Source organism: Olea europaea, unplaced genomic scaffold (genome assembly GCF_002742605.1).
Source record: "Olea europaea var. sylvestris unplaced genomic scaffold, O_europaea_v1 scaffold1016, whole genome shotgun sequence".
Lineage (NCBI taxonomy): Eukaryota > Viridiplantae > Streptophyta > Magnoliopsida > Lamiales > Oleaceae > Olea > Olea europaea.
In genome coordinates this window covers 278,428-305,513 of record NW_019227483.1, presented here as the reverse complement: position 1 = coordinate 305,513, position 27,086 = coordinate 278,428, and the positions used below count along the sequence as shown (strand labels likewise).

The following is a 27,086-nucleotide window of genomic DNA, read 5'->3' as shown; positions in this document are numbered from 1 at the left end:
AGAGACCTCATTTCACTCATTTTTTCTCACACCAAAAGCAAGAGCTTTTACATACTAAAAAAAGAGTTTCCAAGAGAGAAAAAGAGAGAGAGGAAAACTATTTTTCTTAAAAGTTTAAGAAGTGTTTTCAAGTATCAATTCTCAACGGTTTTCAAACATCCAAGGAGTTCATTTCTTTCAACGTCCAAGTTTCATCGAAGTTTTCAATCCAATTTTTCAAAGTTTCAAAAGCATCAATCAAGATAGGTAGAGGTGCAATGTGTTTAATCGTGTTAAGTTATAAGTTTCGATTCATGTTAATGTTTGTATGTCAAATGGTACTCCGATACGGCATATCCCTCTATGTTAATGGTTGTGTGTCAAATGGCATTCCGGTACAGCATACCCCTCTATGTTGAAGAAATGTTCGTATGTTAAATGGTGCCCTCGAGTACGGCATACCCCTTCATGTCAAATGGTGCCTCCGGGTACGGCATGTATGAAAAGTTATAAAGTTAATGTTTTGAAATGTATAGCTTGATCACGAATGCACCTATGACACCTATTGAATTTTTTGAACTCACGGGTTTAATCCCATCTCTACAGATTGAAGGAATTCTACCTCGGGCATGGATGGAGGAGAAGATGGAGTGATGCAACGAGCTCATGGAAATCCGGTGAATAAGTGATTTGGATTTATTTTTATGAAATGTTTTCCAATGTTATTTCTTTAAAGTTTTGAATAACGCAAAATGCGAGAACAAGTTATGTTTTCTTCAAATAAATTACACTTTGTTGTTTTGAAAAATGATTCAGTATTTTTGTTTAAAGTATTTGAAGTATTGTTATTTAAATTATTATCCGAAAATGTAAGCTTCCGCTAAAACGTATACACTTGTTACTAAACTACCGGTTAAGCTAAGTAAAGTAAGTAGCGTTTCGGTCCACTAGGGGTCGGGGTGTTACACAATCACTTTTCCGTGATGCATCAGTACACATCCTAAACCTTGTTTGGATGCATCACTATATATAACAAATCTTTCCGAAACTTCGGGTATAGCTAACACGGGTGCTGAAATCAAACGTCATTTTAGCTTCTGAAAGCTCTGCGTACACTTATCTGTCCATTGAAACTTTACTCCTTTCCTTTTCAATTGTGTCGTTGGTCTGGCTATTTTGGAAAATCCTTCTATAAATCTCCAATAGTACACGGCCAATCCCAGAAAACTTCGAACTTCACCCACGTTAGTTGGTGTATTCCAATTAGTTACTGCTTCCACTTTTACTAGATCCACGTCAATTCCTTGGGCAGTAACTATGTGACCGAGGAATCCAACTTGTTCAAGTCAAATTTCATACTTTTTAAATTTGGCATATAAACTTTCCTTACGCAGTGTTTCTAACGTCATTCTAAGATTCTCTTCATGTTGATCTTTACTCTTGGAGTATATCAAGATGTCATCAATGAAGACTATGATAAATTTATCCAAATACTGATGAAATACACGATTCATTAAATTCCTGAACACTGCCAGATCATTCGTCAACCCAAACGGCATAACTGTGAACTCGTAATATCCATAACGAGTTTGAAAAGCTGTCTTGGATTTGTCACTTGCCTTAACCTTCAACTGATGGTATCCAGATCGTAAGTCGATCTTGGAAAATACCTTAACCCCTTTCAATTGTTCAAATAAATCCTCGATTCTCAGGAGAGGATATTTATTCTTGATAATCAAACGGTTCAACTCCCGATAGTCAATACGCATCCTCATACTTCCATATTTCTTCTTTACGAACAATACTGGTGCGCCCCAAGGAGACACACTTGGTCGAATAAAGCGACAATCCAACAGTTCTTGTAATTGATATTTTAACTCCCGAAGTTCCTTTGGAGCCATTTTGTATGGAGCTTTAGATACCGGTGCCGTTCTGGGAACCAGATCTATTGTAAACTCCACCTGTCTATCTGGTGGAAAACCAGGTAGGTCTTCTAGAAACACATCTATAAACTCTCGAACCACTGGTACGTCCTCAATCTTTATTGTCGTCTGTTTTTCTCCTGAGATGTTAACTAGAAACCTTTGGTACATTTCTTTTCTCATCATTTTCTCAGCTTGCAAGGCCGATACTAGTTGGAGATGGGGTTTGGTCTTTATTCCGAGGAAAGAGAATTGCTCTTCTCCTGGTTTCTAAAAAGACACTTTCCTCTCTCTACAATGAATCGTTGCATAATTACATCACAACCAATCCATGACTAAAATCACTTCGAAGTCTTTCATCTCTATTAGATACAAATTAGCTTCTAATGTCTTTCCTTCGATTTTAAGATTTACCGACCTAGCTTACTGATTTGTATTTAATGTTCTACCTGAGGGGACGCTAACTTCTAATGTACTTTCTGACTTCTCACAAGTAATACTAGATTTAGCAATGAAAGACGTTGATACAAAAGAGTGAGTAGCTCCCGAATCAAACAATACATAAGCAGGTGTATTGAATACCAGTAAAATACCGGTTATTACGTTTGAGTTTTCCTCTGAATCCTTCTGAGTCAGTGTAAAGACTCGTGCTTTTTCCTTTTCCTTATGTTATCTTTTCTTTAATGTTATGGAACTAAAGGTCGTCGAATTATTGTATATCCTGATTTCAATGAGTATTTTTAATAATACAAAAAAAAAATCAATTCTGGTTTGAGCTGAAAATATTTCCCTATTTTAATCCTGATTTTGGAAGAAGTTAATGTGAGATATTATATTTTATTTCTAAGGAAATGTCTCGTGCAAACCAGAACAATTTGATAAGGGATCTCCTACAAGCAGTTCAAGATCTTGGCAGGCTGAATCAGAAAACACCACCAGCTCCTATTACTCTCCCGACTCATGCCTTGGTGGTTGAGTTATTTCAAAGGCATAAGCCCCCTACCTTCGATGGAGCACCTGGTCCACGAGTAATTGAAGGATGGCTTCGTAAGTTAGAACGAATTTTTCGACTCATAAACTGCACCGACGCCCAAAAGGTTCAGTGTGCAGAGTTTATGTTTATTGGTGATGAAAGTTACTGGTGGGATTCAATGTCTCAAACTAGAATCCCGGAGCAGCAATTGGCATTAACATGGGAACAATTTAAAGAGGAAGTAATGGACAAGAATTTTCCTCAGTCTCTAAGAGATTTCAAGGAAAGTGAATTCCTTCAGCTCAAATAGGGTAATATGTCCTTGACTGATCCCGAATGAAAGTTTGATCAACTCTCAAGATATACTCCACACCTGGTTGACACGAAAATTAAGAAGACTAGAAGGTTCGAGCAAGGGTTAAACCCAGACCTAAGCATGATCCTTATGTCACATCATTTCACATCATATCGTGAGATGTTGGAACGAGCTCACGCTATTTGGTATCAGAAGGCTAATGCGGAGCAACACCATCAATTGTACAACCTACAAGATAGAGGGCGTATTGGAAAGATGAAGTGGAATGGTCAAGACAATGGAAAGGGCAAATGGCAAAATAAGAAGGCTAACATCGGATCTAGTGCCAGCAAGGCCATAGTAGCTACAGTTGCTCCTTGTCTAAAGTGTGGTAAGCCTCATCGTGGTGAATGCTTGTATGGGAAGAATGTCTATTTTCGGTGCGGTAAGCCAGGACATATTGCTAAGGATTGTCCTATGTTCACTCAAAAGAAGGATGATGACAGTGATCAGAACAAAAAGGGAAAAGCACGAGTCTTTACACTAACTCAGAAGGATGCAGAGGAGAACTCAAACGTAATAACAGGTATTTTACTGATATTCAGTACACCTGCTTATGTACTGTTTGATTCGGGAGCTACTCACTCTTTTGTATCAACGTCTTTCATTACTAAATCTAGTATTACTTGTGAGAAGTCAGAAAGTACACTAGAAGTTAGCGTCCCCTCAGGTAGAACATTAAATACAGATCAGTTAGCCAGGTCGGTAAATCTTGAAATCGAAGGAAAAACATTAGAAGCTAATTTGTATCTGATAGAGATGAAAGACTTTGATGTGATTTTGGGCATGGATTGGTTGGGATGTAATTATGCAACCATTCGTTGTAAAGAGAGGGAAGTGTCTTTTCAGAAACCAGGAGAAGAGCAATTCTCTTTCCTCGGAATAAAGACCAAACCCCATCTCCAACTAGTATCGGCCTTGCAAACTGAGAAAAGAAACGTACCAAGGGTTTCTAGTTAACATCTTAGGAGAAAAATAGACGACAATAAAGAATGAGGACGTACTAGTGGTACGAGAGTTTATAGATGTGTTTTCAGAAGAACTACCTAGTACTCCTCCAAATAGACAGGTAGAGTTCACAAAAGATCTGGTTCTCGGAGCGGCTCTAGTATCTAAAGCTCCATACAGAATGGCTCCAAAGGAACTTCGGGAGTTAAAATTTCAATTACAAGAACTGTTGGATTGTGGCTTTATTCGACCAAGTGTGTCTCCTTGGGGCGCACCAGTATTGTTCGTAAAGAAGAAATATGGAAGTATGAGGATGCGTATTGACTATCGGAAGTTGAACCGTTTGATTATCAAGAATAAATATCCTCTCCCGAGAATCGAGGATTTATTTGACCAATTGAAAGGGGCTAAGGTATTTTCCAAGATCGACTTATGGTCTGGATACCATCAGTTGAAGGTTAAGGCAAGTGATATACCAAAGACAACTTTTCGAACTCTTTATGGACATTACGAGTTCCCAATTATGCCGTTCAGGTTGACATATTCTCCGACAGTGTTCATGGATTTAATTAATCATGTATTTCATCAGTATTTGGATCAATTTATCATAGTCTTCAGTGATGACATCTTGATATACTCCAAGAGTAAAGATCAACATGAAGAGCATCTTAGAATGGCATTAGAAACACTGCGTAAGGAAAGGTTATGCGCTAAATTTAAAAAGTGTGAAATTTGGCTTGAACAAGTTGGATTCCTTGGTCACGTAGTTACTGCCCAAGGAATTGAGGTGGATCCAGTAAAAGTGGAAGCAGTAACGAATTGGAATACACCAACTAACGTGGGTGAAGTTCGAAGTTTTCTGGGATTGACTGGGTACTATCAGAGATTTATAGAAGGATTTACCAAAATACCCGGACCAATGACACAATTGAAAAGGAAAGGAATAAAGTTTCAATGGACAAATAAGTGTGCACAGAGCTTTCAGGAGCTAAAATGACGATTGATTTCAACACCCGTGTTAGCTATACCTGAAGGTTCGAAAGGATTTGTAATATATAGTGATCATCCAAACAAGGTTTAGGATGTGTACTGATGTAGCACGAAAAAGTGATTGCCTATGCATCAAGGCAATTGAAGCAACATGAACTGAACTACCCGACGCATGATCTAGAACTTGTTGCAGTAGTGCATGCTTTAAAGATATGGGGCCATTACTTTTATGGAGGGAAGTGCGACATTTACACGGATCATAAAAGTCTCAAATATTCCTTCACACAGAAGGAATTGAGTATGAGACAGAGACGATGGTTGGAACTTGTAAATGATTATGATTTAATTATCCATTACCGTCCTAGTAAGGCTAATGTTGTTGTCGATGCACTAAGTAGAAAGTCAGTGGGACGATTGGCGTTATTACCTACTACTCAGTTGGAGTTGATCAAGGACTTGGAGAATTTACGAATCGAAATGGTTGCCCCACCAGAGCAAGTCACCACCCATTTAGCAACTTTGGTGGTTCGACCTACTCTTAGAGATCGGATCATTGAGGCATAAGGTAAGTACCCATTCTTGCAAAAGATCAAGAACGAGATTGGTACTAATAAGATGAAGGACTTTAGAATAGCTTCGGATTGGGCTCTGATGTTTAAAGGAAAGATTTGTGTACCTAAGGATGAAGTTTTGAGAAAGGAGATATTGGAGAAAGCTCATATCACTCCATACACTGCACATCCTAGCGGTACGAAAATGTATCGAGACCTTCGAGATACATCTTGGTGGAGGAATAAAAAAAGAACTATAGGTCTATTTGTGGCAAAATGCATTGTGTGTCAACAAGCTAAAGCAGAACTCAAAGACCGGCAGGGTTCTTAAATCCATTGGACATACAGAATGGAAGTGGGAGAATATCGCAATGGACTTTGTGATAGGATTTCTGAGATCAGTAGGAGGGCACAATGCTATATGGGCAATAGTGGACCGTCAAACGAAGTTCGCTCATTTTCTTCCGGTGAAAATGACATTCAGTCTAGATCAATTGGCACGGTTGTACATTAAAGAGATCATAAGATTGCATGGTACCCCCGTATCCATTGTGTCTGACAGAGATCCGAGATTTACATCTAAGTTTTGGAAGAGCTTGCAAGTGGCTATGGGAACGAAATTGAATTTCATTACGGCATATCACCCTCAATCCGATGGTCAATCTGAAAGAACCATTTAGACTTTGGAAGATATGTTAAGAGCATGTGTTTTGGATCTGGGAGGCAATTGGGAATCGTATTTACCTTTGGTGGAAGTTGCATATAATAATAGTTTCCAAGCAACTATTGGCACCGTATGAAGCTCTCTATGGTAGAAAATGTAGATTACCTGTTCATTAGGATGAAGTCGGAAAAAAGAGATTTTTGGGACCAGAGATCATTAAGGACAGTCGAAGCCATTGATAAGATCCGCACCAGGATAAAGGCTGTGCAAGACAGATAAAAGAGCTATGCAGATATCAGACGAAAGGACTTGGAGTTTCAAGTTGGAGATAAAGTCTTTTTAAAAGTGCACTAGTAAAGGGTATACTTAGGTTTGGCAAGAAAGGCAAGCTACGACATCGTTATATTGGACCTTTTGAAATACTTGATAGGGTCGGAAGTGTAGCTTATCGATTAGCTTTGCCGCCCGAACTATCAGCAGTTCACAATGTATTTCACATATCGATGATCAAGAAGTATATGCATGATCCTAATCACGTTGTCAATTATCAATCCCTAGATGTACGTAAAGATTTATCTTATGAGAAATAACCGATTAGAATACTAGATCGAAGGGTACATAAATTACGAAACAAGGAGATTCAACTGGTCAAGGTGCAATGGGATAATCATGGAGTCGAAGAATCTACTTGGGAAGAAGGAAAAGAAGTTAAAGACAAATATCCGACACTCTTTGCCAATCCATAAGGTAAATTTCGAGGACGAAATTTTGTTTAAGGTATAAGGGATGTAGAAGCCCGAGAAATAAAATGAAATTAGGCTATTATGTTGTGATGATCTAGCATCACGAGCCTATCCCATTCAAGAAACGAGTTGTGGAAGCTCAAACCATTTAAGATTTTGAAAGTCTAAGCCATAAATTAATTAAAAGCCCAACAATTTAAAAGATTAAGTTTAAGTAAATTTGATTACAAAGATTTAATGAATAATTGGATTGCCCCAATGGTCATCTACATGGTATTTCATATAGACAACTCAGGTTTGAATCACCATGTAAATGTTTTCATAAAACTTTTTTATGAATTTTTTTTAGGCTTAAAAACTCTTCAAATTCTTAGTTAAAGATCCAATTTAACAAACTTTATGATAATACAACTCCCCCTGTTTAATTTTTCATTAAAAAGAAAGGTTACAAGAAGTGAAAGGTCACTTTTTCACTACATCCTTCCTTAAATCCGAATTTCATCATATTTTCTCTCAAAAAAATATATTTTATGTCAATTTAAGTCGAGGGAATAATAAGGATGAGAAGAAGAAAGGCTTTCTACACATTTGTTCTTTCATATCTAAGAAAATTCAAGATAGGTTGAGGTGCAAGTGTTATTTCGTTTTCAAATTTGATTTTTCGTTAAAAGTTGAATGAAATGGTACCTCCGGGTACGGTGCTTCGACACTACTATAATTTGAATGATCATTCTCCGGCTCTACGTGTTATGATAATGCTATAGATATTGGATTTTGTCGAAAATCCATCTACGTGCGACGGTATGAATCCATGGTTCGAATTTTCTAATTTGATTACGAAATGCACTGATGATTGTTGACCTAATGGTTGACTTCTTGTTTTGATTATCACAAACAAATTGCGTTTAATTCTAACAAATTGAAGAAATTAAAGACATTAGCTAACAAATGGAAATTGAGTCTTCACGCACAAAATCGCATTGGATGAAGAAATTAAAGACATTAGCTATAGACGCATTTCTATACTCAAATGTAAAGGTAAAACACTTTAATATTTTACATTGATTATAGCTCAAATAATTTTTATGCACGAGAATTATCATGAAAAACTTTACTTGGATAAAAATTAATTTTAAAATGTAAGTAACTTGATTTTTCACAATTAAATCTTTATGAAATTACTTATCTATACGAAGTACATTAGAAAACCCTACAAGTACCTTAAAGAACATTTTTCACGAAAAAGAAAAATTCGATAGGCAAAATAATTGGCCCATCCGGACGTCCAGATGGGGTCTTCCGGACGTGCGAATGTTGTGTTCAATGGTCGAATTTTTTATCGTTTGAAAAACGGCTAGTTAACCATCCGGATACTAAGCGAACGTCCGAATCACTTGTCTGGATCTCCTGATTGATGGCTATAAATACCTCTCTTTATATCTCTTTTAAAGATAGAATTCTAGAACATTAAAGAGAGTTATTTATTGATCTTATCTACCTTATTTTTCAATCTTTAAGAGATCAAAATATTTATTTGTTGAAAAACGTTTTAAGTGAGTAACTTTTTGAAAAATCATATATCTCAATAAAAGTTTTTCACACAATACTTAAGCTATATTCTTTGTGATTTATTGAAGCGTTGTGCCTAATTCTCTCTTATTATTTAGTTGTGTTCATATCATTTGTTAAGAGAGAGACTTTTCAATTGTAAATTTGATTTTCTTGTTCATAAAATTGTGGGTCATATTGAGATCCCAGAAAGCTCAACGTGTAAAAGGATCGGTGCTCCTTAGTTGTAAGTCACCGGAAGCGTTGTAAGGGTTATATTGCACCATAAGTCAATCAAAAATAGTGAAAAAGGTATTGCTCGTGACGGAGAGATTGGTAACGGGGGGACGTAGATCGTGATTGGATCGAACCTCCTTATTACATCGTTTGCACTCTCTTTTCCCTTCCTCTTATTATTTTTGTGTTGTCTTGTCTATTCATAGTTATTTGCCTAAATCTATGTTTATATTCGAAAAATTTTTAAATAACCAATTCACCCCCCTCTTGGTTAGTTGTTCTTGGGCTTTCAATTGGTATCAGAGTTTGGTACTTTTTTTTTTTTAAGATTCTACAATCCTGAGTAATGGCTAACCAAGTCTTTCAAAATAATGAGGGGCACTCTACGAACCGGCCTCCTTTCTTTGATGGTACACATTATAACTATTGAAAGGCTAGGATGATGATATATGTTCAATCTATTGACTACAATATTTGGGAAGTTATAGAATATGGTCCATATGCTCCTACTAAGACTATTAAAGTAGACGGTAGTCCGGATGAAACTCTCCCCAAATCTAGAGAAGAATACGATGATAAAGATAAGAGAAAACTCTCATTAAATGCCAAGGCTAAAAATCAACTTTATTGTGCACTTGATAGAAATGAATTTAATCGAATTAGCACATGTGATTCGGCATATGATATTTGGCATGCTTTTGAAGTTATTCATGTTGGCACAAGTAAAGTTAAGGAAACAAAGATAAATATGCTAGTTAAAGAATTTGAAAATTTCTTTATGAAACAAAATAAGCCTATTGTTGACATGATTACTCGTTTTACCGACATTATAAATGGTCTTAAAGGTTTTGATCGTAAATTTACTAACGGTGAACTTGTGAGTAAAATACTTAGGTCCTTATCAGAGAAATGGAGTCCATTGAAAATGTTGATCGAGAATACTAAGGATGTAAATACATATCCTTTGAAAGAGCTCTACGGCACGTTAATGACCTATGAGCTAAATAATGCTGATATTAAGGAGAAAATGAGAAAAAGCAAGGAGAAATCAAAGGAGCCTCCTAAACGACAAATTGCATTAAAATCGGCAATTGAAGAAGAAACATCAAATGAAAATATAAGCGATGAAGAGCTTGATGATTTGGTCCTTCTTGTCAAAAAATGGAGAGGTTTTCGCAATAATCAAAGATTCCAAAAGAAAGAAGAAAAGGGGGAAGAAAGAAGCAAAAAGATCATTTGTTATGATTGTGATAAGTCAGGTCACAAGAGAACCGAATGTCCCAACAAAAAGAAAAGTTTCAAGAAAAGGCACTCCAAGCCTCATAGGATGACAGCGACGATGAAGGACAAAATGGGAATGATAATGAAGTGGCAAATATGCGCTTCATGACAATTGAAGATGAGGTATGCTCTTATGATGAACTTTCAAATTCATATGATGAAATACTTGAAAATTTTGAAAAGCTTGCTTTGAACCATGCTATCATTAAAAAGAAAAATTCTATTTTAAAAGAAGAGATTAAGAAGATTTCAAAAAAGCAAAAAGAAGATATTGATCAAAATCTCTTGATAAAAGAAAACATTTCTTTGAAAAAGAAAATTAATGACTTAATAAACATTATTCATAAATTTACCGAAGGTAAGAAAAATTTTGATTTGATGCTTGATAGTCAAAAGTGCGTTTTTGATAAAGGGGGTATTGGATATAAACCCTCTCTAAAACAAAAATCACTCAAAAATATGTTTGTTAAGACTTCAAATACCTCTTGTAATTTTTGTAATAAAGGTGGACATGTATTCTTCAATTGTTTAACTAAAAAGAAATTTTTCTTTGAAAACAAATACAAGTGGATAAAAGAATCTGCAAAAACTAACTACCAAGGACCCAAGTTTAAATGGGTACCAAAAATCAAAACCTAAATTGTCTTTATAGGTACCAAAGAAAGCAAAAAGCAAATGGTTCTTGGATAGTGGAGTTTGAAGCATATGACCGGAGACCGATTATTGCTATCAAACTTCCAAGAGAAGGATGAAGGCCATGTGACTTTTGGAGATAACGCCAAGGGTAAAATAATAGGCTTTGGAAACATTGGTAACCACTCGTCCCTCTCTATCGAAAATATTTTACTTGTTGATAATCTTAAACATAATTTACTAAGAAATAGTCAATTATGTGACAAAGGTTATAACATAAAATTCGATTCTTCCAAATGCCTTATTAAAGATGCTACATCGAAAGAGGTGATTTTTATAGAAAGTCGAAGTAAAGATGTTTATATTATAAACATTGAATTGGAAAATAATGAAAAATGTTTACTTAGATTGAAAGAAGAATCATGGTTATGGCCTAGAAAACTTTGACATATAAATATGGATCTTCTTTCAAAAATTGTTTTGTAAAAGGTTTGCCGAATTTGAAATTTGAAAAAGATAAAATTTGTGATGCTTGTCAATTTGGAAAACAAGTAAAATTTTCTTTCAAAACAAAACTTTATATTTCAACTACAAAATCATTACAACTTCTCCATATCGATCTTTTTGGACCTTCTAGGACGGCTAGTTTAGGAGGTAAACATTATGCTTTTGTTATTGTCGATGATTTTTCAAGATTTATTTGGGTTATATTTTTAAGTTTAAAAGAAGAAGTTTTGAAAACTTTTAAACATTTTTGTAAGAAAGTTGAAAATGAAAAAGGCAATTCTATTTCAACTATTAGAAGTGACCATGGTGGAGAATTTGATAATGTTGGGTTTGATGATTTTTGTAAAGAACATGGATATGAACATAATTTTTCGGTCCTAGAACACCTCAACAAAATAGTGTAGTAGAAAGGAAGAATTGTACATTGCAAGAAATGGCTCGAACTATGTTAAATAAAAATAACTTGCCTAAATATTTATAGGCCAAAGCCGTAAATACCGCTTGCTACATTATCAATAGAGTATTAGTAAGCAAAAGGAAAACTAAAACTCCTTACGAACTTTGGAAAAATAGAATTCCAAATATTAGTTATTTCAAAGTTTTTGGATGTAAATGTTTTATTTTAAATACAAAAGACAATTTGGGGAAATTCGACTCCAAATCAGATATTGGAATTTTCCTAGGATATTCATCGACTAGCAAAGCATATAGAGTTTTTAACAAACGAACTCTAGTCGTTGAAGAATCCATGCATGTTACTTTTGATGAAACTAACTCATTTGATCGAGAAAGGCAGTGGGGACGATGGAGGTTTGGAAGCTCCTTTAGAACAAATGAAAATTCAAGACCAAAATAAAATGGCACCAAATGAAGACATAGAAGAGTTAAATGCTCAAGAAAATGAAGAAAGACAAACCGGAGAACCAAGTGATCCCTCGTTACCAAAAGAATGGAGGTTTGTTCCATCTCATCTCAAAGAGCTAATAATTGGCGATCCATCAAAAGGTATCACTACTAAAACCTCTTATAAAAATCATTTTGGTAGTTGTGCATTTATTTCTCAAATCAAACCTAAGAATTGCAAAGAATCCGAGTCTGATGAGTTTTGGATTCTAGCGATGCAAGAAGAATTAAATCAATTTGAAAGAAACCATATTTGGGACTTAGTCACTAGACCAAACAATCAAACCGTTATTGGAACAAAATGGGTTTTTAGAAATAAAAGAGATGAAAATGGAATAACTGTGTGTAACAAGGCTAGATTAGCGGCCCAAGGTTACAATCAAGAAGAAGGTATCGATTTTGAAGAAACATTTGCACCCGTAGCAAGATTAGAATCCATCCGTATGCTTCTTACATTTGCATATTACAGAGATTTTACACTTTATCAAATGAATGTTAAAAGTACTTTTTTAAATGGTTTCATTCAAGAAGAAGGTTTTGTTGAACAACCTCCAGATTTTAAAGATCACAAGTATCCGAATCATGTATTTAAACTTCAGAAAACTCTTTACGGTTTGAAACAAGCTCCTAGAGCTTGGTACGAACGGTTGAGCAAATTTTTTCTCTCAAATGATTTTTCGATTGGAAAAGCGGATACTACACTTTTTATAAAAACTCATAAAGATGATATGCTCATTGTTCAAATTTACGTTGACGATATTATTTTTGGTGCTACAAATATACATCTTTGTGAAGAATTTTCAAAATGTATGAGCAAAAAATTTGAAATGAGCATGATGGATGAGTTAAAAAAATTTCTTGGCCTTCAAATTAAACAAATGAAAGAAGGAATTTTCATAAATCAAAATAAATACATATTAGATATGCTTAAGAAATTTGAGCCTATGAACACACCAATGAGCACATGTCTAAAGCTTGATAAGGATGAGCAAGGTACATCTGTGGACGTCACAAAATATCAAGGTATGATCGGATCCTTTCTTTATTTAACTACTAGTAGACCCGATATTATGTTTAGTGTTTGCCTATATGCTCGCTTTCAATCTAATTCTAAGGAATCACACTTAAAGGCCATAAAAAGAATTTTTCGTTATCTAAGTAGTACAAGTATTTTAGGACTTTGGTATCCAAAAGGCACTCATATTGACTTAATTAATTATTCGGATGCCAATTGAGCCGGATGTAATGTTGATCGCAAAAGCACAAGTGGAAATTGTCACTTTCTAGGCATTGCACTTGTGCCTTGGTCTAGTAAGAAACAAAATTCCGTTGCACTATCCACCACCGAGGCGGAATATATCTCAGCTGCTAGTTGTTATGCACAAATACATTGGATGAAACAAACTCTATGTGATTATCATTTGTCTTACGTTCATGTGCCTATTTTATGTGATAATACTAGTGCCATAAATTTGTCTAAAAATCCCGTCTTGCATTCACAAACTAAACATATTGAGATTCGACATCATTTTCCTCGTGATCATGTACAAAAAGGAGATATTATATTAGAATTTATAAAAATCGAGGATCAGTTGGCCGATATTTTTACCAAACCTCTAGCATATGAACATTTTTCAATTATTCGAAGAGGATTGGGGATTATTGATGAAAATGAAGTAAACTTAGTTTAAGTTTCTTTCACTTAAATTTTTTTATTTATTTTAAAAAAAAATTATCCGAACAAGCAAAAGCTGTCCGGACTATACTGTCCGGATTGGTAGAACATTTCGTGTGTTTACAATTAACTGTCATCCGGACGTCCGGACTACTGTAATCCGGATGTTCGAAACGTCGGTCCAGTTTTTAAAACACGAAACCATCTCGTTTTTTCTTCCATTTCTTCATCTTCCTCACAAAATCCTCTCTGCAATTCCACACAATAGCATTTTTTTTTGTTAAATCTTGTTCATTTCACCTTTTAATCAAAAAACCCGAAAGATTAATACCCTTTATCAACCAAAAATCGAAAATCTCTCTTCCAAAATCGGGTTTAAATCTCTGCTCGAATCCCTCTTCAATCTTGGAAATTTTCGTGCCAATCACTCATAATAGTTCAAGCATTTCATACACCATTACTCTCCTCATCTAGTAGCTTAATTTTTCATAGAAAATCACCACTTTTGAGCCATGCCCTAGAAATCATCCAATTGGGATTTTTTCGTTTTTTGAAAATTTTGGAAATCTCACCCATTTTATCCACTATGTCGGGTTCTAGGCGTGGAAAACGGGGAAGAAAAATTGTGCAACAACCCCCTTCACCATCGGATGAGGAGATGGATTTAGAGCCGGAGGAGCCACCAAACCCTTTTGAAAAATCGCCAATTTTAATCGGTAAGAATGTTGATTTTATGGATTTTACAAATAGAAGCTCTCGCTTTTCATATTGAGGAATGTTTTGAACGCATGGGATGGATAACCGTGACCACGATGGAAGAACACGCTTATCCACACCTTATGAAAGAATTTTATCAAAAAATAAATTTTACGATACGTTCAAACGAAATCGCTTGCTTTGTTAAAAATGTTCAGTTTACAATTTCAAAAGCATTAATTTGTCAACTACTTAATCTCGAGCCTTGTGACTTGGAAGTGTTTTTACATATGTCTCCACCAACCATAGAAGGATACGATCCTTCTAAAGCATGTCGTCGAGTTACGAGAAAAGACTTAGAGAACATCACAAAAATTAGTGCACATCAATTAACACTTCCATGCAAGGTTTTGCAAAATATAATTGCTCACGTTATTTTTCCCCACAAAGGTCATCGAGACAAAGTCAATCGCTTTGATCTCTTTATTTTGGATTCTTTACTAGTCGGGCGTAAAATTGATTTTCCTACTATTGCACTTGGCCTTATGAAGCTTGTGCATGCATCACGATACACCAAAGCTTTATCTTACGGGTTGCTTCTTTCAAAAATCTTTAAGCATTTTAATGTTTTATTAGAGGGTAAAGATTTTATAAAATTACGCCCTACCGATACTATTAACATTCAGACCTTAAAACGGATGAAAATAGTAAAGGAACATGGGCAATTGGTAGCTTATACGAAAGGGTTCGATCCTACCTCCGGTCCATCCACTCTCCCGTTTGAAGATGAAGCTGAATCAGATGAAGAACTTGAAGTTCCTGCTCCTGCATCTAACATTCCTGGCTCGAGCGTGCCTCCTACTTCCCGAGGGCATTTCATATTTACCGAGGAGCACTATAATCTCCTTCATGGGCAAATTGATTCTCTTACCTCATCGGTCGACGGCATGGGTAGTCTACTTCTCCAGATGTAGGCTCAGCACATATCTATCCAGGATCGACAGCTCGAGATGCAGCAGCGACAGGCTGAGATGCAGGCTCAGCAGACTGCATTTTTCACCGAATTTTATGCTATTGCTCAGTTGACTTCCTAAATCATACTTTTTTTTCCTTCTTCATGCTATTTGACCTGTTATATCTTTTTGCTTATGCCAAAAGAGGGAAGATGAGCAGATGATTGTGCAACATAGGAACAACACAGCAAGGGGGAAAGTTATATCATGATTATATGCATATTGATAGGGGGAATATTACTTGTAATATACAAAATCATGCTCCTGATTAATTGATACCGATTCAATTTGTTTAACATTTATATTGCAAAAATCGTCTTGTTTGTCATAATCAAAAAGGACGAAATTGTTGACCTAACGGTTGACTTCTTGTTTTGATTATCACAAACAAATTGTGTTTAATTCTAACAAATTGTTTAAGTGATTGATAGTGATTAATGCAAATTTATGACATGAAAAATCTAGATCGAGAATCATGCAACCTTGGCACAAAGCAACAGACACACAAGCAAGATTGAAGATTTACGAACGAGGAAATGGAAATCGAGCCTTCACGCACAAAATCGCATTGGATGAATAAATTAAAGACATTAACTATAGATGCATTTCTATACTCAAATGTAAAGGTAAAACACTTTAATATTTTGCATCGATTATAGCTCAAACAATTTTTATGCACGAGAATTATCATGACAAACTTTACTTGGATAAAAATTAATTTTAAAATATAAGTAATTTGATTTTTCACAATTAAATCTTTATGAAATTACTTATCTATACTAAGTACATTAGAAAACCCTACAAGTACCTTAAAGAACATTTTTCACAAAAAAGAAAAATTCGATGGGCAAAATAATTAGCCCATCCGGACGTCCAGATGGGGTCTTCGGGGCGTCCGAAAGTTGTGTTCAACGGTCGGATTTTTTACCATTTGGCAAATGGCTAGTTAACCGTCTGGACACCAAGCGAATGTCTGAATCACTTGTACGGATCTCCTAACTGATGGCTATAAATACCTCTCTTTATATCTCTTTTAAAGATAGAATTCTAGAATATTAAAGAGAGTTATTTCTTGATCTTATCTACCTTATTTTTCAATCTTTAAGAGATCAAAATATTTATTTGTTGAAAAACTTTTTGAGTGAGGAACTTTTTGAAAAATCATATATCTCAATAAAAGTTTTTCACACAACACTTGAGCTATATTCTTTGTGATTTATTGAAGTGTTGTGCCTAATTCTCTCTTATTATTTAGTTGTGTTCATATCATTTGTTAAGAGAGAAACTTTTCAATTGTAACTTTGATTTTCTTGTTCATAAAATTGTGGGTCGTGTTGAGGTCCCAAAAAGCTCAACGTGTAAAAGGATCAGTGCTCCTTAGTTGTAAGTCACCGAAAGCGTTGTAAGGGTTGGATTGCACCATAAGTCAATCAAAGATAGTGAAAAAGACCTTTGCTTGTGATGGAGAGCTTGGTAACGGAGAACATAGATCGTGATTGGATCGAACCTTCTTATTACATCGTTTGCACTCTCTTTTCCCTTCCTCTTATTACTTTTGTGTTGTCTTGTCTATTTATAGTTATTTGCCTAAATTTGCGTTTATATTCGAAAAAGTTTCAAATAACCAATTCACCCCCATCTTGGTCTTGGGCTTTCAATGATATCTATTGAGTTTCAAACTCATGGGTTAAATCCCTTCTTAGAGGTTGATTTTGTTCTTTTGTTGCGGGCGCGGATGAAGGTGGTTGAAGATGCAATTCGACATGAAAAAGTCGATGAATTAACAACTTTAAATTGATTATAAAATATTTGCGTTTCCTATTAATTACTTTTCTATGGACATCGTATATGAAACTATTTCTACGAACATTTTCTTATGAATAGGTTATGTTTAAAAAAATATAAATATGTGATCTAGAATTTACTTACGAAACACCGTTTTAAAAAAAATGTCAACTAGTTAATGTTACTGTTTTCTTAGAAATTTCAGTTTCTGCTCAGATTTTAAAAATTCATAACTAATTTGATACTTCAAATTTTTGAACAAAGCTAATGGTGTTTGATGGCCTCATAAGTTAACTACTGAATAAAATTAGAGTCATGTCAATCCGATGTCGGTAAAAAATTTTATGTCACTTTAAGTAAACATAGTATTACTGTTTTCTGGAAATTTCAGTTTCTGCTATTGAACTTAAAAATTCGTAACTCAATCGTTATTTGGGATTTTTGATCACCATGTAGATGTTTTTATAAAAATTTTATGAATTTTTTTAGGCTTAAAAACTCTTCAAATTCTTAGTTAAAGATCCAATTTAACAAATTTTATGATAATACAACTCCCCCATTTAGTTTTTCATTAAAAAGAAAGGTTATAAGAAGTGGAATGTCACTTTTTCACTACATCCTTCCTTAAATACGAATTTCATCTTATTTTCTCTCAAAAAATATATTTTGTGTCAATTTAAGCTAAGGGAAATAACAAGGGTAAGAAGAAGAAAGACTTTCTAAACATTTGTTCTTTGATATCCAAGAAAATTCAAGATAGGTTGAGGTGCAAGTGTTATTTCATTTTCAAATTTGATTTTTCATTAAAAGTTGAATGAAATGGTAACTCCGGGTACGGTGCTTCGACACTACTATAGTTTGAATGATCATTCTCCGGCTCTACATGTTATGATAATGCTATAGATATCGGATTTTTCTGGAAGTCCATCTACGTGCGACGATATGAATCCATGGTTCGAATTTTCTAATTTGATTATGAAATGCACCGATAATATCTATTGAGTTTCAAACTCATGAGTTAAATCCCTTCTTACAAGTTTATTTTGTTCTTTTGTTGGAGGCGCAAATGATAGTGGTTGAAGATGCAATTCGACATGGAAAAGTCAGAGAATTAACAACTTTAAATTGATTATGAAATATTTGCGTTTTCTATTAATTACTTTTCTATGGACATCGTATATGAAACTATTTCTACGAACATTTTCTTATGAATACTTTATGTTTAAAAATATATATATGGGTGATCTAGAATTTACTTAAGAAACACCGTCTTCAAAAAAAAATGTCAACTAGTTAATGTTACTATTTTCTTAGAAATTTCAGTTTCTGCTCAGATTTTAAAAATTCATAACTAATTTGTTACTTCGAATTTTTGAACAAAGTTAATGGTGGTTGATAGCCTCATAAGTTAGCTATTGAATAAACTTAGAATCGTATCAATCTAATTGCAGTAAAATTTTATATGTCACTTTAAGTAAACATAGTGTTGCTGTTTTCTGAAAATTCTAGTGTCTGCCATTGAACTTAAAAATTCGTAACTCAATTGTTACTTGGGATTTTTGGACAAAACTAGTGGGATTTAATAGCCTCATAGATTGGCTACTGAAAAAATTCAAAATCATGTCAATCCAATATCCATGGAATTTTATATGCCACCTTAAATATGTTGAGTTGGGCTATTTCCCAAATCGAGTCGCTGCGAGATTTTGAAAAATATTTTATTATCTCATATGATGCCGTTGGAAGCTAATTTTCGACTATGTCATTTTATAAGGAGTTTCCTACTTTACATTAAAATTTGATGAAGTTTTGAGGTCGATAGCTATGCAAACAAATTTATTTTGACAATTATCGTTTGAGACAAAAACTAAAACAACATTACTTTTTAAGTTTTGTCAAAAATTTCACGTCAATAGTCGTTACACGCATGGAACCCATTCTAAAAATTTTTTTGAAATTTTTTTCTTTTATTATTGAATTATTGTTTTAAAAATTACGACTAAAGTACAGTTAATCTCGTGACGTTTCGATCCATGTGGGTTGGGATGTTATAGCGTGGTATCAGAGCACGAGGTTTAGTCGATATTGTAGACTTGGCGTATTTTTTTATAAAAAAAAATAATAATTAAAAGATGAGAAAGTGAAACATTTAAGGCATTTCATGGCATCTTGCATCCATCAATTGACCTCATCCAACGAACCCAATGTATGGAATAAAACATTATTTTCCACTTTATTTTTCGAGCATGATTTATAAATCATTTGAGCTTGAATCTATGAAAATGCTAATGATATTTAGGATGAAATGTGTTATGTAAGTTATATTTTGTTTATATATACATGAAGAAATGATGATTAGCTATTTTATTAAAATCCCAAAAGCATAATATATAAGTTGATATCACTAACAGAGATAATACATAATTGGACACTTATGTGACAGACATGGTTAGAATTTATCAAACCGCTAGAAAGGCCACAGCTTGTAGAGCAGCATTGTACCGTAAGTCTATCATTCAATCCTATGAGAACTACATGACTGACCCATCTCGTCCGTTTGTTGAACACATACATGAAATTTACAAGAGATGTATGGCAGCGGTAGATGCAGGACTGGAGATCACGCATATCGAGACTGTAAATAACCTCATACACTCACTTCCACCTCAATGGGGAAACATGAGAGTCATGGTTAGGGATGAGATGCTAGAAGGTAACCCTACAGAGCACCCCAAATGCAATTGAATTCGGTATATATTGTCAGATCCTTCTAGACAGGTGGAGTGAGAACTTAGAACCTCAACCAGAGATAGTAATTGAGCCTAAACCCGAGCCCGGACCAGAACCTCAGTTTGAATCAGACCCAGAGAAAGATCCCGAATGGGAGCATGAGAATGACTTTGGGTTGGAATTAGAGAATGAACATAAGCATGAGCCACAGGTTAAGATGGACCTAGAGTCGGGGCCTGAGGCAGAAGACTCCTCCGAAGATGAAGCTCTACCAAAGAAGATTGCAATATTCATAGGGATTAGAATTAGATTCATTTTCCTTGTGTTATCTTTTCCTTAATGTTATGGAAGTAAAGGTCGTCGAACTATTGCATATCCTGATTTCAAGGAGTACTTTTAATAATAAAAAAATCAATTCTGGTTCGAGCTGAAAGTATTTCTCTATTTTAATCCTGGTTTTGGAAAAAGAAGTTAAAGTGAGATATTATATCTTATTTCTAGGGAAATGTCTCGTGCAAACCAGAACAATTTGATGAGGGATCTCCTACAAGCGGTTCAAGATCTTGGCAGGCTGAATCAGAACCCAGCTCCACTTACACCACCAGCTCCTATTACTCTCCCGACTCATGCCTCGGTGGTTGAGTTATTTCGAAGGCATAAGCCCCCTACCTTCGATGGAGTATCTGGTCCACTAGTAGTTGAGGAATGGTTTCGTAAGAACGAATTTTTTGACTCATAGACTGCATCGACGCCCAAAAGGTTTAGTGTGTGGAGTTTATGTTTATTGGTGATGCAAGTTACTGGTAGAATTCAATGTCTTGAAATAGAACCCCGGAGTAGCAATTGGCGTTAACATGGGAACAATTTAAAGAGGAAGTAATGGACAAGTAATTTCCTTCATCTCTAAGAAATTTCAAGGAAAGCAAATTCCTTCAACTCAAACAGGGTAATATGTCCCTGACTAATTACGAAGGAAAGTTCGATCAACTCTCAAGATATGATCCACACCTAGTTGACACGAAAATTAAGAAGACTAGAAGATTCGAGTAAGGGTTAAACCCAGACCTAAGCATGATCCTTATGTCACATCGTTTCACATCATATCGAGAAATGTTGGAACGAGCTCACGCTATTTGGTATCATAAGGCTAATGCGGAGCAACGCCGTCAATTGTACAACCAGCAAGATAGAGGGCATATAGGAAAAAGGAAGTGGAATGGTCAAGACAAAGGAAAGGACAAATGGCAAAATAAGAAGGCTAACATCGGATCTAGTACCAACAAGGCCATAGTAGCTACAATTGCGCCTTGTTTGAAGTGTGGTAAACCTCATCGTGGTGAATGCCTGTATGGGAAAAATGCCTATTTTCGGTGCGGTAAGCCAAGACATATTGCTAAGGATTGTCCTATGTTCACTGAAAAGAAGGATGATGACAGTGATCAGAACAAAAAGGGAAAAGCATAAGTCTTTACACTGACTCAGAAGGATGCAGAGGAAAACTCAAACATAATAACAAGTATTTTACTGATTTTCAATAAACCTGCTTATGTACTATTTGATTCGAGAGCTACTCACTCTTTTGTATCAACGTCTTTCATTGTTAAATCTAGTATTACTTGTGAGAAGTCAGAAAGTACACTAGAAGTTAGCGTCCCCTCTGGTAGAACATTATATAGATCAGTTAGCCAGGTCGGTAAATCTTGAAATCGAAGGAAAAACATTAGAAGCTAATTTGTATCTGATAGAGATGAAAGACTTCGACGTGATTTTGGGTATGGATTCGTTGGGAGGTAATTATGCAACCATTCTTAGTAGTGAGAGGGAAGTGTCTTTTCAGAAACCATGAGAAGAGCAATTCTCTTTCCTCGGAATAAAGACCAAACCCCATATCCAACTAGTATCGGCCTTGCAAGCTGAGAAAATGATGAGAAAAGAAACGTACCAAGAGTTTCTAGTTAACATCTCAGGACAAAAACAGACGACAATAAAGATTGAGGACGTACCAGTGGTACGAGAGTTTATAGATGTGTTTCCAGAAGACCTACCTGGTACTCCTCTAGATAGACAGGTGGAGTTCAAAAAAGATCTGGTTCTCGAAGCGGCACCAGTATCTAAAGCTCCATACAGAATGGCCCCAAAGGAACTTCGGGAGTTAAAATTTCAATTACAAGAACTGTTGGATTGTGGCTTTATTCGACCAAGTGTGTCTCCTTGGGGCGCACCAGTATTGTTCGTAAAGAAGAAAGATGGAAGTATGAGGATGTATATTGACTACCGGGAGTTAAACCGTTTCACCATAAAGAATAAATACCCTCTCCCGAGAATCGAGGATTTATTTGACCAATTGAAAGGGGTTAAGGCATTTTCCAAGATCGACTTACGATCTGGATACCATCAGTTGAAGGTTAAGGAAAGTGACATACCCAAGACAGCTTTTCGAACTCGTTATGGACATTACGAGTTCATAGTTATGCCATTCGGGTTGACAAATGCTCCGGCAGTGTTCATAGATTTAATTAATCGTGTATTTCATTAGTATTTGGATCAATTTATCATAGTCTTCATTGATGACATCTTGATATACTCCAAGAGTAAAGATCAACATGAAGAGCATCTTAGAATGGCGTTAGAAACACTGCGTGAGGAAAGGTTATACGCCAAATTTAAAAAGTGTGAAATTTAGCTTGAACAAGTTGGATTCCTCAGTCACGTAGTTACTGCCCAAGGAATTGAGGTAGATCCAGTAAAAGTGGAAGCAGTAACTAATTGGAATACACCAACTAACATGGGTGAAGTTCGAAGTTTTCTGATATTGGCCGGGTACTATCGAAGATTTATAGAAAGATTTTTCAAAATAGCAGGACCAATGACACAATTGACAAGGAAAGGAGTAAAGTTTCAATGGACAGATAAGTGTGCGTAGAGCTTTCAGAAGCTAAGACGACGATTGATTTCAGCACCCGTGTTAGCTATACTCGAAGGTTCGGAAGGATTTGTTATATATAGTGATGCATCCAAACAAGGCTTAAGATGTGTACTGATGCAGCACGGAAAAGTGATTGCCTATGCATCAAGGCAATTGAAGCAGCATGAACTGAACTACCCGACGCATGATCTAGAACTTGCTACAGTAGTGCATGCTTTAAAGATATGGCGCCATTACTTATATGGAGGGAAGTGCGACATTTACACGGATCATAAAAGTCTCAAATATTTCTTCACACGGAAGGAATTGAATATAAGACACAGACGATGGTTGGAACTTGTAAATGATTATGATTGTACTATCCATTACCATCCTGGTAAAGCTAATGTTGTTGCCGATGCGCTAAGTAGAAAGTCAGTGGGATGATTGGCGTCATTACCTACTACTCAATTGGAGTTGATCAAGGACTTGGAGAATTTACGAGTCGAAATAATTGCCACACCAGAGCAAGTCACCACCCGTTTAGCAACTTTGGTGGTTCGACCTACTCTTAGAGATCGGATCATTGAGGCACAAGGTAAGGATCCATTCTTGCAAAAGATCAAGAACGAGATTGGTAATGATAAAAGAAAGGACTTTAGAATAGCTTCGGATAGGGCTCTGATGTTTAAAGGAAGGATTTATGTACTTAAGGATGAAGTTTTGAGGAAGGAGATATTGGAGGAGGCTCATATCACTCCATACACTGCACATCCTGACGGTATGAAAATGTCAATTTAAGCTAAGGGAATAACAAAGGCGAGAAGAAGAAAGGCTTTCTACACATTTTTTCTTTGATATCCAAGAAAATTCAAGGTAGGTTGAGGTGCAAGTGTTATTTCGTTTTCAAATTTGATTTTTCGTAAAAGTTGAATGAAATGGTACCTTCGGGTACGGTGCTTCGGCACTACTATAGTTTGAATGATCATTCTTCGGCTTTACGTGTTATGATAATGCTATAGATATCGGATTTTTCCGAAAATCCATCTACGTGCAACCGTATGAATTAATGGTTCTAATTTTCTAATTTGATTACGAAATGCACCGATGATATCTATTGAGTTTCAAACTCATGGGTTAAATCCCTTCTTACAGGTTGATTTTGTTCTTTTGTTGGGGACACGGATGATTGTGGTTGAAGATGCAATTCGACATGGAAAAATCGGTGAATTAACAACTTTAAATTGATTATGAAATATTTGTGTTTCCTATTAATTACTTTTCTACGGACATCGTAAATGAAACTATTTCTATGAACATTTTCTTATGAATAGGTTATGTTTAAAAATATATATGTGTGATTTAGAATTTACTTACGAAACACCGTCTTCAAAAAAAAAATTCAACTAGTTAATATTACTGTTTTCTTAGAAATTTCAGTTTCTGCTCAAATTTTAAAAATTCATAACTAATTTGTTACTTCGAATTTTTGAACAAAGCTAATGGTGTTTGATAGCATCATGGATTAGCTACTGAATAAACTCAAAATCATGTCAATCCAATAACTATGGGATTTTATATGCCACCTTAAGTATGCTGCGCTGGGTTACTTCCCAAATCGAGTCGCTGCGAGATTTTGAAAAATATTTTAACATCTCATATGTCGCCGACGAAAGCTAAATTTTGGATATGTTATATTATGAGAAGTTCCCTACTTTCTCTTAAAGTTTCGTGAAGTTTTGATTTAAATTACTAAGTAAACGAGTTTATTTTAAAACTAACTACGCAAAAATGGGAAGTCAAACAACAACATTTATTTTTAAATTCTTGCCTAGAATTTCACGTAACAAAAATGTATTTATGCATGGATGTCACCTGAAGACATTACGAATTAGTTTCTTTTATATTGAGTTATGTTGTCATTTATTATCCTTTTAAAAAAAATATTCTTAAATTAAATCTTTATAATTTCATTTAAAAGTTTAGCTATTTTTTTTAAGTTTACGGCTAAAAGTACAAATGTGTAGAAAGTTTTTCTTCTTCTCACCCTTGTTAATCCCTTAGCTTAAATTGACATAAAATATATTTTTTTGAGAGAAAATAAGATGAAATTCGGATTTAAGGAAGGATGTAGTGAAAAAATGACCTTCCATTTCTTGTAACCTTTCTTTTTGATGAAAAACTAAATGGGGGGAGTTGTATTATCATAAAGTTTGTATAACATCTTATAATATAACATATCCAAAAATTTTCTTCTGTCGGTGACATATAAGGCGCTAAAATATTTTCCAAAATCCTGCTAACACTAACTAAACAAAGTTGTTTTCTTTTTTTCTATCTCGTAGGGTAAGTGTCAATAAATTCGTTTGTATAGCTATCGAGCTTGAAACTTTATCAAATTTTAATGTGAAGTATTAAACTCCTTATGATATAACATAATAAAAAATTAGCTTCCATCGGCATCATATGAGGTATTAAAATATTTTTTCAAAACCCAGCAGCGACCCGGTTGAAAGGTAAATCGGTGCAGTTCACTTAAAATGACATATAAAATTCTACCAACATCGAATTGATATGATTCCAAGTTCATTCAATAGCTAACTTATGAGAATATCTAACACCGCTGATTTTGTATAAAAATTCAAAGTAACAGAGGAGTTATGAATTTTTAAAGACGAGGCAAAATCTGATTTTTTTTAAAGAGACGGCAAAACTTTAAATCGCTAACATATTTTTTATAAACGGTGATTTGTAAATTTATTCCTATGACACATATCTACTTTTAAACATAATTTATTCACAAAGAATTTTCGTAGAATGGATCCACACATGACATCTATAGGAATCTAGTTTAAAGAAAACGTAAACATTTCATAATCAACTAAAGATATTAAATCATTGTTGTCTCCATGGCATGTTGCATCTCCATCTGACATCATCCACGCTCACGATATGATGTGAAACAATGTGACATAAGGATCATGCTTAGGTCTGAGTTTAACCCTTGCTCGAACCCTCTAGTCTTCTTAATTTTCATGTCAACCAGGTGTGGAGCATATCTTGAGAGTTGATCGAACTTTCGTTCGTAATCAGTCAGGACATATTACCCTGTTTAAGCTGAAGGAATCCACTTTCCTTTAAATCTCTTAGAGACTGTAGAAAATATTTGTCCATTATTTCCTCTTTAAATTGTTTCCATGTTAACGCCAATTGCTGCTCCGGGGTTCTAGTCCGAGACATTGAATCCCACCAGTAACTTCCATCACCAATAAACATAAACTCCGCACACTGAACCTTTTGGGCGTCGATGCAGTCTATGAGTCGAAAAAGTCTATGAGTCGAAAAATTCGTTCTAGCTTACGAAGCCATTCCTCAACTACTAGTGGGCCAGATGCTCCATCGAAGGTAGAGGGCTTATGCCTTCGAAATAACTCAACCACCGAGGCATGAGTCAGGAGAGTAATAGGAGCTGGCGGTGTAGGTGGAGCTGGGTTCTGATTCAGCCTGCCAGGATCTTGAACCTCTTGTAAGATATCCCTTCTCAAATTGTTCTGCTTTGCAAGCGACATTTCCCTAGAAATAAGATATAATATCTCACATTAACTTCTTTTTCCAAAACCAGGATTAAAATAGGGAAATATTTTCAACTCGACCCAGAATTGATTTTTTTATTTTATTAAAAATACTCCTTGAAATCAGGATATATTTACTTCCATAACATTAAGGAAAAGATAACACAAGGAAAATGAATCTAATTTCTAATCCCTGTGAATCTTGCGAATCTTCTTTGGTGGAGCTTCATCTTCGAAGGAGTCTTTTGGCTCAGGCCCCGACTCTAGGTCCATCTCAACCAGTGGCTCATGCTCATATTCATTCTCTAATTCCAATCCAAAGTCATTCTCATGCACCCATTCGGGATCTTCCTCTGGGTCTGATTCAAACTGCTCGGGCTCGGGCTCGGGCTTGGTCTCAGGCTCAATTACTATCTCTGGTTGAGGTTCTAAGCTCTCACTCCACCTGTCTAGAAGGATCTGACAATATATACCGA

General features: G+C 35.2%; 2 protein-coding genes across 2 annotated transcripts; both read left to right on the top strand.

Annotated features, from left to right (window-relative positions):
* Positions 1-2,752: 2,752 nt before the first annotated feature.
* Positions 2,753-3,184, top strand: LOC111372597. The gene has a single exon (XM_022994967.1). The coding sequence runs from the start codon at positions 2,753-2,755 to the stop codon at positions 3,182-3,184; it is 432 nt and encodes a 143-aa protein (XP_022850735.1).
* An 18,696-nt stretch (positions 3,185-21,880) lies between these two features.
* On the top strand, positions 21,881-24,383 carry LOC111372596. The gene is made up of 10 exons (XM_022994966.1): positions 21,881-21,923; positions 22,032-22,240; positions 22,373-22,657; positions 22,724-22,782; positions 23,140-23,336; positions 23,442-23,476; positions 23,525-23,819; positions 24,061-24,110; positions 24,194-24,263; positions 24,373-24,383. The coding sequence occupies exons 1-10, from the start codon at positions 21,881-21,883 to the stop codon at positions 24,381-24,383; spliced, it is 1,254 nt and encodes a 417-aa protein (XP_022850734.1).
* Positions 24,384-27,086: the final 2,703 nt, after the last annotated feature.